Source organism: Sciurus vulgaris (assembly GCF_902686455.1).
Source record: "Sciurus vulgaris genome assembly, chromosome: 8".
NCBI lineage: Eukaryota > Metazoa > Chordata > Mammalia > Rodentia > Sciuridae > Sciurus > Sciurus vulgaris.
Genome location: NC_136468.1, coordinates 133,587,158 through 133,602,857, shown reverse-complemented (window position 1 = coordinate 133,602,857; position 15,700 = coordinate 133,587,158). Strand labels below are relative to the sequence as shown.

Here is a 15,700-nt window from a genome sequence, read left to right as displayed (position 1 = left end):
ATTTTTAACACTCTTTTCATTTTATGTGGTAGTTTGAATAGCCAACCCTAGCTACTAACAGGGAAAGTTACCTCTGGCATTATGTTCCACTCTCAATAGACTGGCAATATGTGTGTTAAATGGTGTAGGTGATAATTGTGTGTGTGTGTGTGTGTGTGTGTGTGTGAATTATTTTTTTGGTGGGGGTTGAATCTTCTGAATCACCTCCCAGGCAAGTCAGTCAGTAGTTGCCTTATACCAGCACTCAGAACTTAAATGGGAAATTCCGTATGATCAAAACTGCTGTTACTTAATTTAGTAATCAGAGTGTCCACTGTCTGACCCATTCATATACTTTTGAAATAGGAAGAAAAAGCCACTGATATTTTTATATGGATGGCCAGATAGACAGCACTTTAAAAATTAGCATATGAATGTTTTGACTATCTCACTTAAGACAGCCTGTCAGTTTGGCAGCTCTGAGCCTGTTATTTCTGTGTCTTCTTCTTTTTTTCAATTTCATGTTTTGACAAATAAGATTGTACTTTTGACAAGTGATTTGTATTCCATCTAAGAATTTCAAAGTGTTTTTAATTTATTTATTAAACTATCTAAAGATCATTCTATCTATTCATCTTTGGGTAATACAAGATTTTACTTAATACAGATGAAGATAGAAAGTGATAGTACTGGAGTTCTTGCAATAAAATAATTATTGGACAATAATCATTATAACTTATTTTTCAGAAACTTATATTGTTTTCAATTCAACATCTTCCAACATAGGCTTGCGTGTGGTACTGATTTATGAGGAATGGTCTCTTGTTGTATCACTTGGGAGGGTGTATCTCTTGATAGGTGAATAAATGCCATGTTAAAAATATTATTATAAAAACAAATTCTATGTATTTTATCTCCTCATGTATCCAGCATTATATGCATTTGTTGAAGAAATATTTGAGTATGTAAATTATTATGCTGGGACTTTTCCTAAGGACTGGACTTCCATGGTGAACAGATACCATGCTATAGAGTTTATAAATTGTTGGGGAACATAGAGGTTAAATGAGGAAATAATGTAATTTCAAATATTAAACAACATTCTTTTTAAAGATTTTTGCCCTGATTGGCCCCAAACTTCTGGGCTCAAGTGATCTTCCAACCCCAGTCTTCCAAATACTGGGACTTCTTAAATTGTAATAAGTGTTTTGAAGAAGAAATAGGATATATAGTTATTGGGGAGGGGAGTTCATTTTGGTCAGGTTAGGCCTCTCTGATGACTTCCCATTTGAAAAAAACAAGAGCAACAACAAAACAAAAACAAACAAAAAATCTGCATGTGGAGAAGGAAACCCCTATGCTGGAAGGAGAGCCTTCCAATCAGACCAATTTCAACGAACTGTGTTCGTGAGGAACACAGAAGGTGGGTGTGGCTTCGCCTGCGAAGGGCTAGTACAGTAAGAATGAGGGCGACAGGAGAGGCGAGGCCACAGGACTGTGGGCCCTGGAGAGGCAGCGGTCTAGTGGCTGTGCAAAGGGGAGCTGTCTGTGGAGAGGCGTCATCTGATTGACACAGTGGCAGCACTGAGAGACCAGTCGCAGGAGGCCCTGGAAGCTGCCGCAGTCCTGATGGTATGGATGGCATCTGTGGCTAAGGAGGGGTGAGGAGATGAGAAGTGGCAGGATTTGGATAGAGTTGAGGACCTGCTAATGGACTGGATACGAAAGAATGGGTCAGGAAAGAAGAGGAATCAACGGTGACTGTTAAGTTTTTGGCCTGAACTGCTGGATGAATAAAGATGGCATTAATTTACATAAAATAAAACGGAAGGAAACCCAGATTCTTTGGCTAAGTTAGGGATGTTTGTTGGAGATATTGATGCAGATGTCAAGTAGGCAATTATTTATACAAGTGTGAGGTTCAGCAGAGAGGTAGGTATTTGAGACATTAATATGGGAATCATCAGTTAGCAGAATACTACCATGAGGTCCACCAGCACCAATGACCCTAGAAACTGGATGTTTCTTTGGCTACTGCTACAGTAAACTCTGTCACTCTTCTTGTGTCACTTACTTTATATTCATTGTTCTGCCAGAGAAGTGGACCGAGGCGTTGTGTTTTTATCCTAGCTATCAGGATCTGCTATCTGCTCTCTGGTTGCTGTCATTCCACCCAAGATCAGGTAACAGGAAAGTTCCCCAAAATAGAGGATGGGAGTTCAGAAGCCAGGCGGTTCAACAACCATCATAAAAATGTGTTCACAAAAAAAGAAAAGGACTATGGTTATACTTTCAAATCATGCTTGTTTCAGTTCTGTGAATGTGATCCATCTGATTGCTAATAAATTCATAATTACAGAGTTAATAAGTCATTAGAGAAACTCCAAAAGGACCCACTTTTTTTTTTTCTTTTTTTCCTATAACCTGTTTCCTGCCCTGGGGTTAAGAAGATCTCACTTTCTCTCTTTTTATCAGAGAAATATGGCCTCTTTTGGTTAAAAACACCCAAGTAAATAATTCCCCAGTTCAATCATCTTTTAAAAGTAAGACCTACATATTAAACAAACCAACCCTACACACTTGTAGTTACTACTGTTGTATAATCAGGGTCCTTTAGGAAGGTTAATAAATCCAAAACTGCATATTCTGGCCCAAATATCTAATCACTGAAGCTACTTAAGATAATCTTAATTAAAGTTGATATATGCTGAAATTTCTCCCTGATTGGGAAATTACATAGCAGCAAAATTATGCATGCTCTATATAGCTATGGCTACTTCGTATAGAAAATTAAAAAGACCGTAGCCTGAGATATTATACTTCATTCATCTGATTTATACACAAACATTCTTAACATAGCCACAGCATTCATTTGATAGAAGATTGACTGCTTGCCAAAGAGATGACAGAGTATTTCCAGGGTAGCACCTGGGTCCTTTTGTAAACTTCATTGGAAAATGAATGTCAGACATTAACATTGAATGCTAGATTTTGTTGTCTTCCTCCAAAGAATGTTGAACTCTCTCTGACAGATGGTTATCTGTAGATTAAGTTGGCTCCTTTCAAGATTTTTTTTGAAGAGTTTTGTTAAGATGAGGTCAAAGTATGCTTTATTCTGGGCTAGTTTACCCCTACTGCAAAGACATGACCTTTTTCAGGTCATTACTGTATATCTTGAGTGTTTAGCGATGTCCCCCGACTCTTGCTGGCCTGAACTTGAAAGTCTTCCGGCCCTGATGAGCTAGCTCTGGGACTGTTTGGCTTGCAACGTCCCTGAGCCCTGCCTTGTGGACTATCCCCTGCACTGGCAAGTTAGTGTTCAACTCAAACTCAAGGGGGCCTTCTGCTGCTTTCTGGAGCTCCTTGTCTCTCTAGCCAACTCTGGTTCTCTGTTTTGAAAGTTCCAGCTATTTTGTCCTCCTCCAACACTTATCTCTTCCTTTTCAACTCTACAAGACCCTGGTGCTCTTCTCGGGACTCCCTGCCCTTGGTATGGAATGTATCTCCGGGCAGAAAGCCAGGGTGTTCACTACTCCTCTGATTTGTTCAAGTAGAGTACTGCTGATTGTCTGCAACACTTGGCAAGCAATATTTTCTCTTTATTTTGTCCAGTGTTTCTTGTTCCATTTTGTCCAGGATAGTGAGCCTTGTCCCAGATTGCTCTGTCCTGGGCAAAAGCAGAAGTCTCATTAGAAAAAATGATTATATCAAAGAAACACATGAGCATTAGCTCTGGTACTTTATACTCCCTAAATTGTAGTTAATACAAAATCTATGATGAAGAAAGAGAAAAGAAAACCAGAATTATAATAGTAAAACAATAACAGTAATAACAGTACATGCAGGATTTTTCTGTGTACAGGATGTACTACACGTGCTATGTGTATATAATTGCACATATAATTTAATCTTTCCAACAACCATATTTAGGTAGGTATTATTATTATCATCTCCATTTAAAGAGTTAGAAATTGAGACAAGGAAAAATGAAGTTAACACAGCTGGTCACACAGCTGGTAACGGTGGCTTTAGGGTTTGAACCAGGCAATATTGGCCAAATAAAAGTTGCTAAGGAAAATAAAAATTACTTAAGGAAATTGGGTATGTTTCCCATCTCATTTGGATGAATTCGAAAGAATATTGTGCCACCTTTTCCTGCGAAGTCCGTATGTTTCAAACTATAGCATTGTTCAAGATTCACTTTTATCCCCTGACTACTGTACTGTTCAAACTCCATCCCTGGAAGAATTTTAAACCTTACCTTTTATACATACTATTGTTATGTGAATGATACCCCAAATCTCTCCATAGCTCTCTGTATGTACATATCTGCTTATCTAGATTTTGATGTGCATACTAATGTCCATCTCTCCATCCGTCCATACTTAACTCTAGATTACTCCTCTACCTATGCACTTCACATTCCTGCATATCTCTTATCATCACCCCAGATCCTACAAGTCTCAAATGGCATTCAGTATCCACCTGTTCTTTTGTGACCCATGCATCAATTAGTGGAGTGTCTTTTTCTAAAAGATGGTGAAACTTTTTGGGATTACCTTTAAATCCCTCCCTCTCTTCCCTTCATGACAGAACCTCTCCCCTTTCTTAGGACCTGTTTTACTTCTGAAATGTATCTCAAGAAGTTCCTTTTTCTGTCTTTGCTGCCCTAATTCAAGATACCCTTATATAAGGTCCCTTGTTGATTTATTGCAACAGAAACTTATTTGGCCTTCCCATCATTATTGTTCTCCTATTCTTTCTATCCTTCACAGTACTTGCAGAATTATCAGCATAAAACTCAAATGGATTTGTCAATATCTTGATTAAGATCCTGTGCTGCCCCATCATTGTATTCTAAATCAGAAATTAAGAGCAAGGCCTTGGAGTCTGACCTGAATTTTCTTTCTGGCACTTTCTAGCCATGAAGTGTTGAGAATTTACTTACCTTTTAGCCTTAGTTTCCTCTTACATAAAATGGGAATAATAATAGTTCTTCCTCATAAAAGCATTTATTTCAATAAAATAAAAAATATTTAAAATATTTCACCCCTTGGCACATACTCAATAAATGATAGTTATTATAGCTATGAATAGAAGCACATTTGCCACCTTGGAAACAGCTCCACTAGGCTTGCCTTGCATCCCAGGCTTCAGGCCACCAGAGGACTTACTAACGTGCCCTCATTGTCCTGCCTTCAGGTTTTGGCTCTTGCTCTGTATATTCATTCTGAAACACTGCCACCTACACCCTTTCTCTCCTTGTTGAAAGAATATCGTGCCACCTCTCCTGTGAAACCTTTCTCACTTACCACAGTCAGAAGTAATTACTCTTTAGGGCTTCTTTATTCTTAATGAGAGAATATGCCATTAATTATTCTATTCTCCTAGTGCGTAGCTTGGGCTAAGTCCTTGGGCTCCTAAGTCAGGAAACAGCAAGATCAATGGGTGTTAGCGGCTGTGGTTGTTGTTATTTCTGTTAGTCGTGTACCTGTCTTTCGACCTCCACCAAACTGCTATCTCCTTCAGGACAAAAATTATCTGATTTATTTTCGTCTTGTCTTGGAGTGCCTAGTACAGTCCAGGGTACATAATGAGTGCTCAGTAAATAAGTGTTGAATCAAAGGGTGGGAATTCAGCCTCTCTCACACTGCCTGATAATGGACGGAGGTGAGGTGGTGAGGTTAGGTGAGATGCTCCTTGGATGTTGTCCAGCTGTCTGTCACAGTTTCCTGTCACAGGATGGGAGCCTGGTCCTGCATCAGCAGGGCAGTGTGGCACAATTCTTGTTGTAACAGGTTATTTTAGTTAGTTTTTTTTTTTTTTTTTTCCCATCAAAGCAAACCCTTCAACATTCTTAAAGCATCCAATTGTGTGAAATATCGCGAACGAGGCATTTTTTGGAATCAAATGTACTTCTACCTTTGTCCTTTTATTTTCCCTTTAGCTCTTTATGTACTTGAAAGTCATTTAGAGGTCTGAGGGAAAATTAATGTATTTTCCAAATACTGTTTCACATTGAGTTTAATATTCTACTTCTAAAACACGATAAGTATAAATAAGTATGAGGCTAGCTTTTGTAGGCATTTACCCTATGATCAATGTCAGACATATCACTCCTTAGGAAATCTTGAAGAAATTTACACAATGAAAAAAGGTGTGTTTTTACCATTCATTTCCTCTTTCTTGCTTTCATTCAAATTTGAATAGACAAGTAGTTATTGAGGAAAATATTATTTTAATAGACTGTTTTACAGTATCTGCTTTTAGGGAAGTGATTTGCAAATGCTATGTTAAAAAATGAGGAAGTTGTAAAAATACCTTTTAGTAGCTACAGATCTGGGAAAATGTGTTCTTACTGTTCAGTGTTGGATCTTTGAAACAATAATGTTAAATTACAACATTTTGAACTAACTGTGCTAGCTTGGTAACTCCACATAAATAATTCCTGATGGAGAAAGTATATTGGTATAATAGTAAATTTGTAAATATTTCAGGTGCAAATACCAATTCAATTTGAGTTAAGTGAAATAAATAAATAAAGACACAAAGAAGAAGAAAAAGATTTAAGACAGTGGTGATATTTAAAGGCTTCTGGGTATGGTCCTCTCTCCAGTGGTACCTATTAAGTAAAAGCTGAAAACAACTCACCAGACAGCAGGGGCAGAAGTGGCCTAAGGATTATAAATAAGTGACCCAAGGAAATGTAACTCAAAAATTGAAAAGCGGTTTAAAAACTTGCATCACTTTGAAGTTTTAGATCGATTCTGTTTTTCTACAAAAATAAAGGGTTTTTTTTTGTCTCCTCTTCTGATACAGCCACTCTTCTGAGACATCCCCCCCCCAGTTTAAATAACTCTGTGTTCTGTGAAGTCCAATAATATCTGAGCAAGGAGATTGCTGTTCAGTTCACAGACCAAGCGTGGTATGCATATGGAGTCGCAGATGCCTTAGGAAAACTACCCCACAGATTAGGAACTATTAGATCTCTTAATTTACATATGGGAAAGTGAAGACTTGAGTGGTTAAATCAGCAGTCACAAATTAGGACTTGCAGATGGAATTCAGTCCTGCAGGCATGTTTTGTTTGGCCTGTTAGGATGCTTTAAATTTTTTGAGCAAACAAATCAGGAAATTTCTAGCTTCTCATGAAAATTTAGAGGCTCTGGCACTGTCGGACTGACGTTCCTGCATGACATCAATTCACTGGAGTTACGTAGCAGCTGCCCCCTTTATATGATCCATGTAGCTCCAGGTTTATAATCCTCACAGTTCCCTCTGTTTTAGACCTGTTTCACTTATTCATGTTACTTGCTTCACCTTTCTGAAAATGTTCTACAGCAAGTCAAAGGCAGAGTAGAAACTTCTTTTGACTCCTAAAGCAGTGGCAGGTTTCTGCCCCCATCACTCAAGCTGCGCGCTTTGTAAGCAGAAGAGCCTTCTTCCATTGCAGGGGACTTGCAGTGTGGTGTTGAATGCGCTGCTTACCTTCTCTGAACTGCAGTTTTGTTATCTGTCAAATAGCCATAGCATTTTAATCATGCACATAGTTAAAAAAAATTAAAAACAGCCCCATAAAAATAATAGTTAATATTTTGTGTTATATTAGGTTACTTTAAAATGTTGCTTCAAGCCAGCACAGTGGCACAGGCCTGTAGTCCCAGCTGCTCAGGAGGCTGAGGTGTTGGGATCACTTGAGTACAGGAGTTAAAAACCAGCAACATAGTGTCAAACAACAACAACAACAAAACCCAAAGCAAAAACAAAAACAAAAAAGGCGGAGGCATGTGCTTGTGATTCCAGTGACTCAGAGACTGAAATAGAGGATCCCAAGTTCAAGGCCAGCCTCTACCACTTAAGCAAGGTCCTAAGCAGCTTAGTGAGACCCTGTCTCAGAATTTAATAAAGGGGCTGGGGATGTAGCACAGTGGTGGTAAAGTGCCCCTGTGTTAAATCTCCAGTATTCCCCCACCGCCCAAAAAAAGAGCTGCTTCAACCCTGCCCCCCTTCCCATTATTAATTCCTTCAATACTTTGCATTCTGTAGGATAAAGCCCAAATTTCTTTGCCTCACATTCCCAGCCATTTGGTTCTAATATACCTTTCCAAAGGATCTTTTTCTTTGTATGAAGTGGAATAGGATTTCATTCCTTCACCATTCATTCTTTTCTTTCTTTCTTTTTCTTTTTTTTGGTACCAGGGATTGAACTCAGGGACACTCAACCACTGAGCTACATCCCCAGCCCTATTTTGTATTTTATTTAGAGACAGGTCTCACTGAATTCCTTAGCACCTCACTTTTGATGAGGCTGGCTTTGAACTCTCAATCCTCCTGCCTCAGCCTCCTGAGCCACTGGGATTACAGGCGTGCACCACTGCACGCAGCTCACCATTCATTCTTTTTATCACATAAATATTACAAACTTCTGTTCTAGGTACTGTTCTAGGCTCTGGAGATTACAAAGTTGAATAAGACAAAGTCCCTGCCTCTAATATTCCCATACTTAGGATATCTATCTATCTATCTATCTATATACATATTTTTTCAGTGCTGGTAATTGAACATGCTAGGCAAGTGCTCTGAGCGACATCCTCCAGCCAACTCATATATTTTAAACAGGTCAATATTTTGTATTTTGAATACATGTTACATATGTCTGTCTCCTTTGTTCACAGTATTTTCCCTTTTCTGTCTTCACAATGGTTTTATTCAACAAATATTGGTTGCCTTCTGTGTATGAGGTAATATTCACTGGATGTTGGTGTTTAACAAAGTCCCTGATCCCTTGGAATTTATGTTCTTGTGGGGTGAATAGACATTTTATAATAAACAAACAAAAATATGTGATTGGACTATGAAGTAACATGTAGCCAGGTCAGAGGATAGACAGTAGCGGGTGAGGGTCATGGCACTGTTTATGTTAGGTGTGATGACACAGCTTTCTAACATGATTTTTGAACACTACTGAAGGAACTGAGGAAAGGAGCCACGAGGGTATCTGGAGGAAGAGTTTGCCAGGTAGGGGCACTGTAAACATGCCTGGGATGTTTAAGGGACAGTAAGAGGGCTGGTATGACAAGGGCTTAGTAAGGGAGCAGGAGAAGGAGGGAACTCAGTGAGGTGGAAAAGTCCTAGAAGACATTACAGCCATGATAAGCACTTTGGTTTTTGGCTCCAGAACAAGTCACATCTCTTGAGATTTTTTTTCTTCAAGTTCCTTGTGAAACCAACCTTGGCCACCCTTGATTATGATTTCTCCTAACTCCTAAGGCACCTGTCAACCACAGAACTCAATAGTTGTTTAACTAACTGAGGCTGCTAATGCCTGGCTGTTCTCTCCTAATTTCTTTGTAACCCCCTCTAGCTTAAGGACTTAGTCTTACACCTTTCTATCCTGCAGGTTGCTTTGCACTGAGTTGATAATATATATTTGTTTTGTGAGGCTCTGGTTCCAGATGTCAGCAGTAGGAATTTAAAAGTGACTAGGAAAGACGTGAGAGGACTTGGTGATAGATTAGATGTAAGGAATGATGCTAAGGTTTCAGTTTGTGATCCTGGAAGAATAATGGTGTTATGGACAAAAAAGGGAAAGTTAGGAAGAGAAGCTGATTTTAGGGCAGACTGATTAATTTAGTTTGAATTTATTGAATTCTCCTCGCTAGTAGGATATCAACATGAAGTGCCTAGAATACTTTGGATGTATCAGAATACAAACAGAATTGGAGCCACTTGTGACTGCTGCCTGAAGTTAGGTCATCTTCTCAAGAGCAGGGATAGCCTCTTATGTTTCTAGTGCCTAGAAAAGGGACTGGCAGATAGTAGGTGCTTAAGTTGCTGGCAGTTGATAGGCTTATTGAGATGAGAGGTGAGGTTATTGAGTTGAGGGGTAAGGTTGGCATGTAGCTATGATGCTTAACAAGGAAAGAAAATAGGCTTTGAAGAAAGGTCATTGTGGGTTTGAATTCTAGCCCCATCATGTTCTATGTGTGGTCTCTTTTGAGCCAGTGACTCCTCTGAATCTCCTGCCCTCATCCACAAAATGGAATAAGACCAATCCTATGTGGATACAGTTGACTGTAATTGTTTGGAGTGTTTTGATAATTTATTTATGATCTGATATAGTAAGTGATCGATTTTCATATTATCTCCCATATTAGTCAATTCTGACACTGCATTCAGCACTCTGAGAGTAGTTAAGTTAGACACTGGGAACTTTGGACTCACAGTACATCCATTACTAGCATAATGTACATCAGTTGGTATTATAGTAATTAATACTACCTTTTATATTATCAGCTATCAAAACAGTATCACGATGGCACAGGAGTTGATAGACTTGTTGGATGATTAATAATAGAATCACATAGTATTTTCTATTTATGGATTAATCAGCATAACTAAGATGGAACCATCTCACAGAAGGTGAATGAAACTCAATTCTCATAACAATATATTTATAGCAATAAAATTGGTACTAAGAAGCAATTAGAATCTATATTTAGCTTCATTTTGGGCAATTTTTTTTTTTTTTTTTTTTTTCTGCGGTGCTGGGGATTGTGCTTGCGAGGCAGGCAACCAACTGAGCTATATCCCCTGCCCTGGGCAAAATTCTAGATTACCTTGATAGATACCTCAAATCTCTTTTTCTTCAAATGAGAGACTGTTTTTATAGCGTTCTGGCCTACAGTCTCCTTTGCCTTTTTTCTCTCAATAAAACTCATAAATGTGTCTTTTGAAAGCGTTTCCTACTCTTGTGAATCTCTTCTGGATCTGTTTCTTTGGAGCCTTTGGGTGCCTCCAAAAGTGTGCTTTGCTTTACTTTTTGCATGGAACAGATGTCGTGGCACTAAGACCCAGAAACCGTTTTGCTGTGTGGCTGGAGCTGGGCAGGCTGTGCTTGCGCTGAAGGGAAGGAAGTCATTAGTGCAGACTGAGCTGTGGAGTTGGGTTCTTGCAGGATTTCCTTCCAGCCTTTCCCCACTAAGGTTCTTGGGAATTAAAAAAAAAAAAAAAAAAAAAAAAAATCTAAACACACAAACCAAGTTTTCCTATTTACAGTGTTCAGGGAAGGTAGGCACTCCGGGAAGGGCAGATCCTTTCCCCAAGTTATCCAAGAAGGAAGAGAATACAGCGTAAAAGAAGCTCTGATTACAGATCTTTGGAATTTTCTTTGCTAAATTTTACAAACGAGAAATACACCCAGAATTTTGGGAATTGCTCCAGGCTGCTCGTGAGGGTTTGATTGCTTGTCTAATCTTTTTTGAGAAGAGGAGAATTCGCCAAAAGGGGTTTGGATGGCAGGAGCCCGGCTGGGTTTCTGCAGCAGCTCGCGTTCTCAGTCTCTTCTCTGAGAGAGGGTCTCTGTGGCCGGCTCCGAGACCCCCTGCCGCAGGCTCCTTTTGCAAGCGCCAGCCGGGGAAAATGCCCCGCTCTGGCAGGAGTACACTGGTGGCTGCTGGGACTTCCTAGCCCGGTGGGAAGTGTGTTCGTGGTTTGGGGATACTTTTCATTGAACTGAAGGCGAAAAGACTGGACTCTCCTGGGCTTTTTCCCTTCGCAGTGAATATGGGAAAGAATTAGGGGGTGGGAGGGAGGCAGCATGACTTGCAGTCGCCGCTGCCCTGCATCTGCCCCCAGCCCCCAGCCAACATCTTGATGTTCCACGTATCGGCTGTACAAATATGATGAAATGGCAGCCCCGGAAGAAGGTAAGTGTCACCGAGTGGGGACGGGGCCCCAAAGCCCGACTCAGGGAAGGGTGACTGGGGACGGTTGCCCTCGGGTCTCTCCACGTCTGTCGTACTTCGCTGGGCCGGCGGCGCAGGCAGCCCTCGACCCTGAGGGACTTGCGCCGTTCCCTTCGGGACAAGTTACCACGTCTGGTCTGCGTCCACTGCCCGCTAAGTTTTCCTTCTCGGTGTGCGTGGACCTCAGGGGTGACAGCTCAGAAACAGCCGCTCGCTCTAGAAGCCCTGCGGAGCCAGCGACATCCGTAGCTGTGCCTGAGCCAGCCACGGGCTACCAGGGTCCAGGGACTCGGCGGCGCGGGGTCTCTGGGGTGGGGACCGTTGGGGCCGCACCGGGACCCACGCCTGCGGCCCCGCAGGTGGGTCTCTAGCACCTACTTCCCCAAGGGGTTAATCGCCTCCGAGCCGTTGGCAGCCGCTTCCCCAGGGCCCCGCTGGGGGGCGAGCAGCCCCAGCACAACCGCGCAGTGGCTGTTCCGGGGCGGCGGGCCGCGGGGCCTCCCGCCCGAGCGCCTGGGGCCGGGCCTGGAGCCGGGGCGCGGGCGGCCGCGTGGGCCGAGCGCGGCCATTGTGCGCGGGCGGGTGTCCGCGAGCCGGCGCGCCGCGAGTGTGCACCGAGCGTGGGCAAGGGGAGGGGGCCCTGCGCTTTTTGCGAGATTATTTCCTAATATGGCTCCTTTGTTGAGAACTCAAGAAAAAAACAATCCAGTGGTTCTATCAAAATAAATTGCTATTGGTCCCAGAAATAACGTTTCCAAACGTGGGTCTGGTCCCTGCCCGGGTGTCGAGGGGGAAAGACAGCGTTCTTCAAGTTGCTGGCAGCTGTACGTCTGGCCGGGGCTCCCTTTGCTAACTTGTCCGACTGCCCATAACTGTTAGGTGAACCCAGTGGTTCACTGCATAGCGGGACTTTTCTCCCCCTTCAAATACCTCATTTGGACGTGGTTTTTATTGACATTCTTCTGAAGGAAAACACAGCGAACTGAATTTGCTGTGCCCCTCCCCAGCCGCGACCTGTGTCTGTTAGCAGCTGTCTGTCTGGTGTTTTACTTGAACTAGCTAAACTGACTCTTTCTTTGTGCCATGATGTGTGATGCCGAGTTTTACATCAGAGCTGAAATAGAAATCATGTGTGAAATGCCTGAGAAGATATTGTGCATTTGTTTTACTGCTACGGAATCCAACAAACCCTGCCTCAGAATAGCCTGGTGAATTGAAAGGTTTTCCTTGACATCCAGCTGATGTGATTTTGTCCTGTGACATTGTTTTTTCTACCTCATCCTGAATCCAGAATCTCTCATATATTTGTTATCATCGGAGAGGTTCTTTCAGTGAGATTGGTTTCATTTACTTTGGTTGGGAGAGCCATGTATTTCCCCACCCCCATCCCCAACCCCCAATAAAAACAGTTAGGATCAGGAAAACCCATAGAAGAAACCATATAATTAAGCAATTTAAACAGATGCTGCATATTCCTAAAGTCCTCCATTTCTTCTGTATTTGTAAATTGAATATTTATGAGTAGTTTAAAGATGTCTGCAAACTGTACATTTGTAAATGTCTGTTTTTTCTATCTTACCCAATATGCAGTAACTCATGTGGTTATGTCTGTGGAAACCCCTCTGGGTACGGGTATTGCTTGAACCACGGAAGTATTATTCTTGGCAGTCAGGTGGATTTCTGGACTCTGGAAGATTCTGTTTCAAGTGTTAGGATTCACTCTGCAGTATTTACTCACTCGATGATGCTTCAATTGCTATACCAGAAGGTTGTGTTTATTCACTGTATTCATAATCTCAAATCATCACATTATTAGGATCCAGATATAATTCTGCAGAGTTTATAGAAGATTAGGAAAAAATAAGCTGAGCAATCAAAAACTGTATGATTATTTGGTGGCTGAGAACAAGTCTTGTTTCTTCTGCATTGGAAATGGAAGCTACTTTGGACAAGACTCCATATTCAACTCCTTAGGGCACCAGTAAGTCTTCCCTAAGATTAGACGTTTTTTCATACTCTTGCCAGAATACTCACATGATCAGATCATTGTGATGGTTTCTGGAGGTGTCTGCTATCACATTTGTAACGGTACAGTCACATGCCATGTGTTTTACCAAACTGTTTCATAAAACCATTTACACTATAGATGAAAAGTGATACTGCATTGATGTGATTTTAACAAAGCTAAGAAGACCATCCACAGAATTCTGCCCCAAGCAGTGTCTGTCTGCAGCTGGGCTTCATTACTAGAATTGGTTGGTAATGGTGTCCTGTCAGCCACTACTAGTTGGGGCTTTTCTAAATTCTGGGGTTCACTGTAAGAGAGTAACTATAGATTCAAGATTTCTTTGTTTCTGAGGATGAAACTGGGGTGCATGATTGAAGGGTAGCTCTTCCCTCCTCTTCTCTGCTTACTTGCTAGGTTAAACTCAATATTTAACGCAAGCTTTTTAAACACATGAACCTGGAGTATTCTATTAGGGTCTGAAACCTTTTCACAAAGAAACTATCAGAACATGATTCATCGTGTTTTGCCCCCAAGATCAGTGAGGAGCTCAGGACCCAGTCTTCCAGAGCACAATGGGACTAAAAGCATGATTCAGAGCCTTATGCATATCTCCACACTTACCAAGTTGCATAAAGGTGGACAGCTCTTTCTAAGTCAATTATACCTCAATAATTTTTTTAAAGCAAGATTTTGAGCAATTGTCCTTGTCACATCATGGTAAGAGTGGCATTTAATATCATGCAAGTAGCAGCTACCATTTTTGAGGCACCTGCTCTGTGCTAGACATCTCTAATTGGTCTATGTTAATTCAGGTAATTCTTACTTACCTAGTGAGATGGGAGGTGTCATACTTTGCACCTTACAATTAAGGAAACTGAGATTTAGAGGGGGGAAGTGACTTACCCGGAGTCATACAGCATGACAAGGTCAAAACTAGGATTGGACCAGGTTTTATTTACTTCAGAACATGTGTTCTTTACCATTATACTTGGGAACTTTGATGAAAAGTGCTAGTTATCCAAGAAAGATAAGCCTGAGTTGATCTCAATATATTCTACTTAACCAGAGCTCTGCTCCCTCACTTTGAGGTGCCTACAAAAAGATGCCCTCACCCAGCCCCTTTTCCTCTTGAAAACCCCTTAGGGCACTAGTAAGTCTTCCCTAAGATTAAGCGTTTTTTACCTACCTCTGAAGTTTTGGAGCATTGTCTTCCATTTCTTGGGATGTTTTTTCCTCTTCAGCATGTGTATCTCCATCATTTTATGTAAATATCTAACCTCCTCCTAACACTTTAAGCTCCTTATGTTCAGGAACATCTCTTTTCTTTCTTGATGCCAAAGATGGTATAGTTACTTCATAAATATTTGATGTAAAAGTAAATAAGAACTATTACTTGGTAAAACTTATATTCCTAGATTATTAAAATATTTCAGTTGATTCACAGTTTTTGTACTGTAGTGGATTACTAAGGGAAACCAGAATTGTCACTGACTTCTAATCTTTGCCGACAGTGTCAGGGAGGGGGGCAGCCACTCTTCACAAAATCTCCATGGAAGTCCTGATTAAGTCACAGCACCGAGCTGTGTAGAACGGGCTCACAATCCACTGTCATGATCCTTTTATTCATATAACCTAATTGGCCTGGCAAAATATCCTCTCCTCTGTTTCCACCTTAAGAGGCTATCATGCATCATATTATTTAATCTTATATTTGCAGAAATGATAGCAATTAAAATGCTTATCTCATAGGAACATGTTTGTTTACAATTCTGAAGTGATTTCTGTTCTTTAAAATCCAGGGATTAGTAGCAGATAACATTGTGTAAATAGCGCTGCAGTCAAAACCTTCAGGAAGGCTACTGCTGATTGGATTTTGTCATTGCTCATCTAATGTTATTTTACTGTTCACACATAATAAAAGATCATTAATAGGAATATGTCACATAAGCTACATTAATTATGTCAT

The 15,700-nt window shown here is 40.9% G+C and overlaps 1 protein-coding gene across 4 annotated transcripts in view; it reads left to right on the top strand.

Annotated features, from left to right (window-relative positions):
- Positions 1 to 15,700, top strand: part of TTC28 (tetratricopeptide repeat domain 28) — a 603,016-nt gene that overhangs the window by 186,129 nt on the left and 401,187 nt on the right. The window contains exon 1 of one of the 4 annotated variants that reach the window (XM_079151220.1): positions 10,551 to 11,687. The exons of the other annotated variants lie outside the window; for them this stretch is intronic. Within the exon in view, the coding sequence (XP_079007346.1) occupies positions 11,661 to 11,687 (27 nt within the window). The 5' untranslated portion in view covers positions 10,551 to 11,660. Of the gene's footprint in view, positions 1 to 10,550; positions 11,688 to 15,700 lie in introns of those variants that run through there. 4 annotated transcript variants of the gene reach the window in all.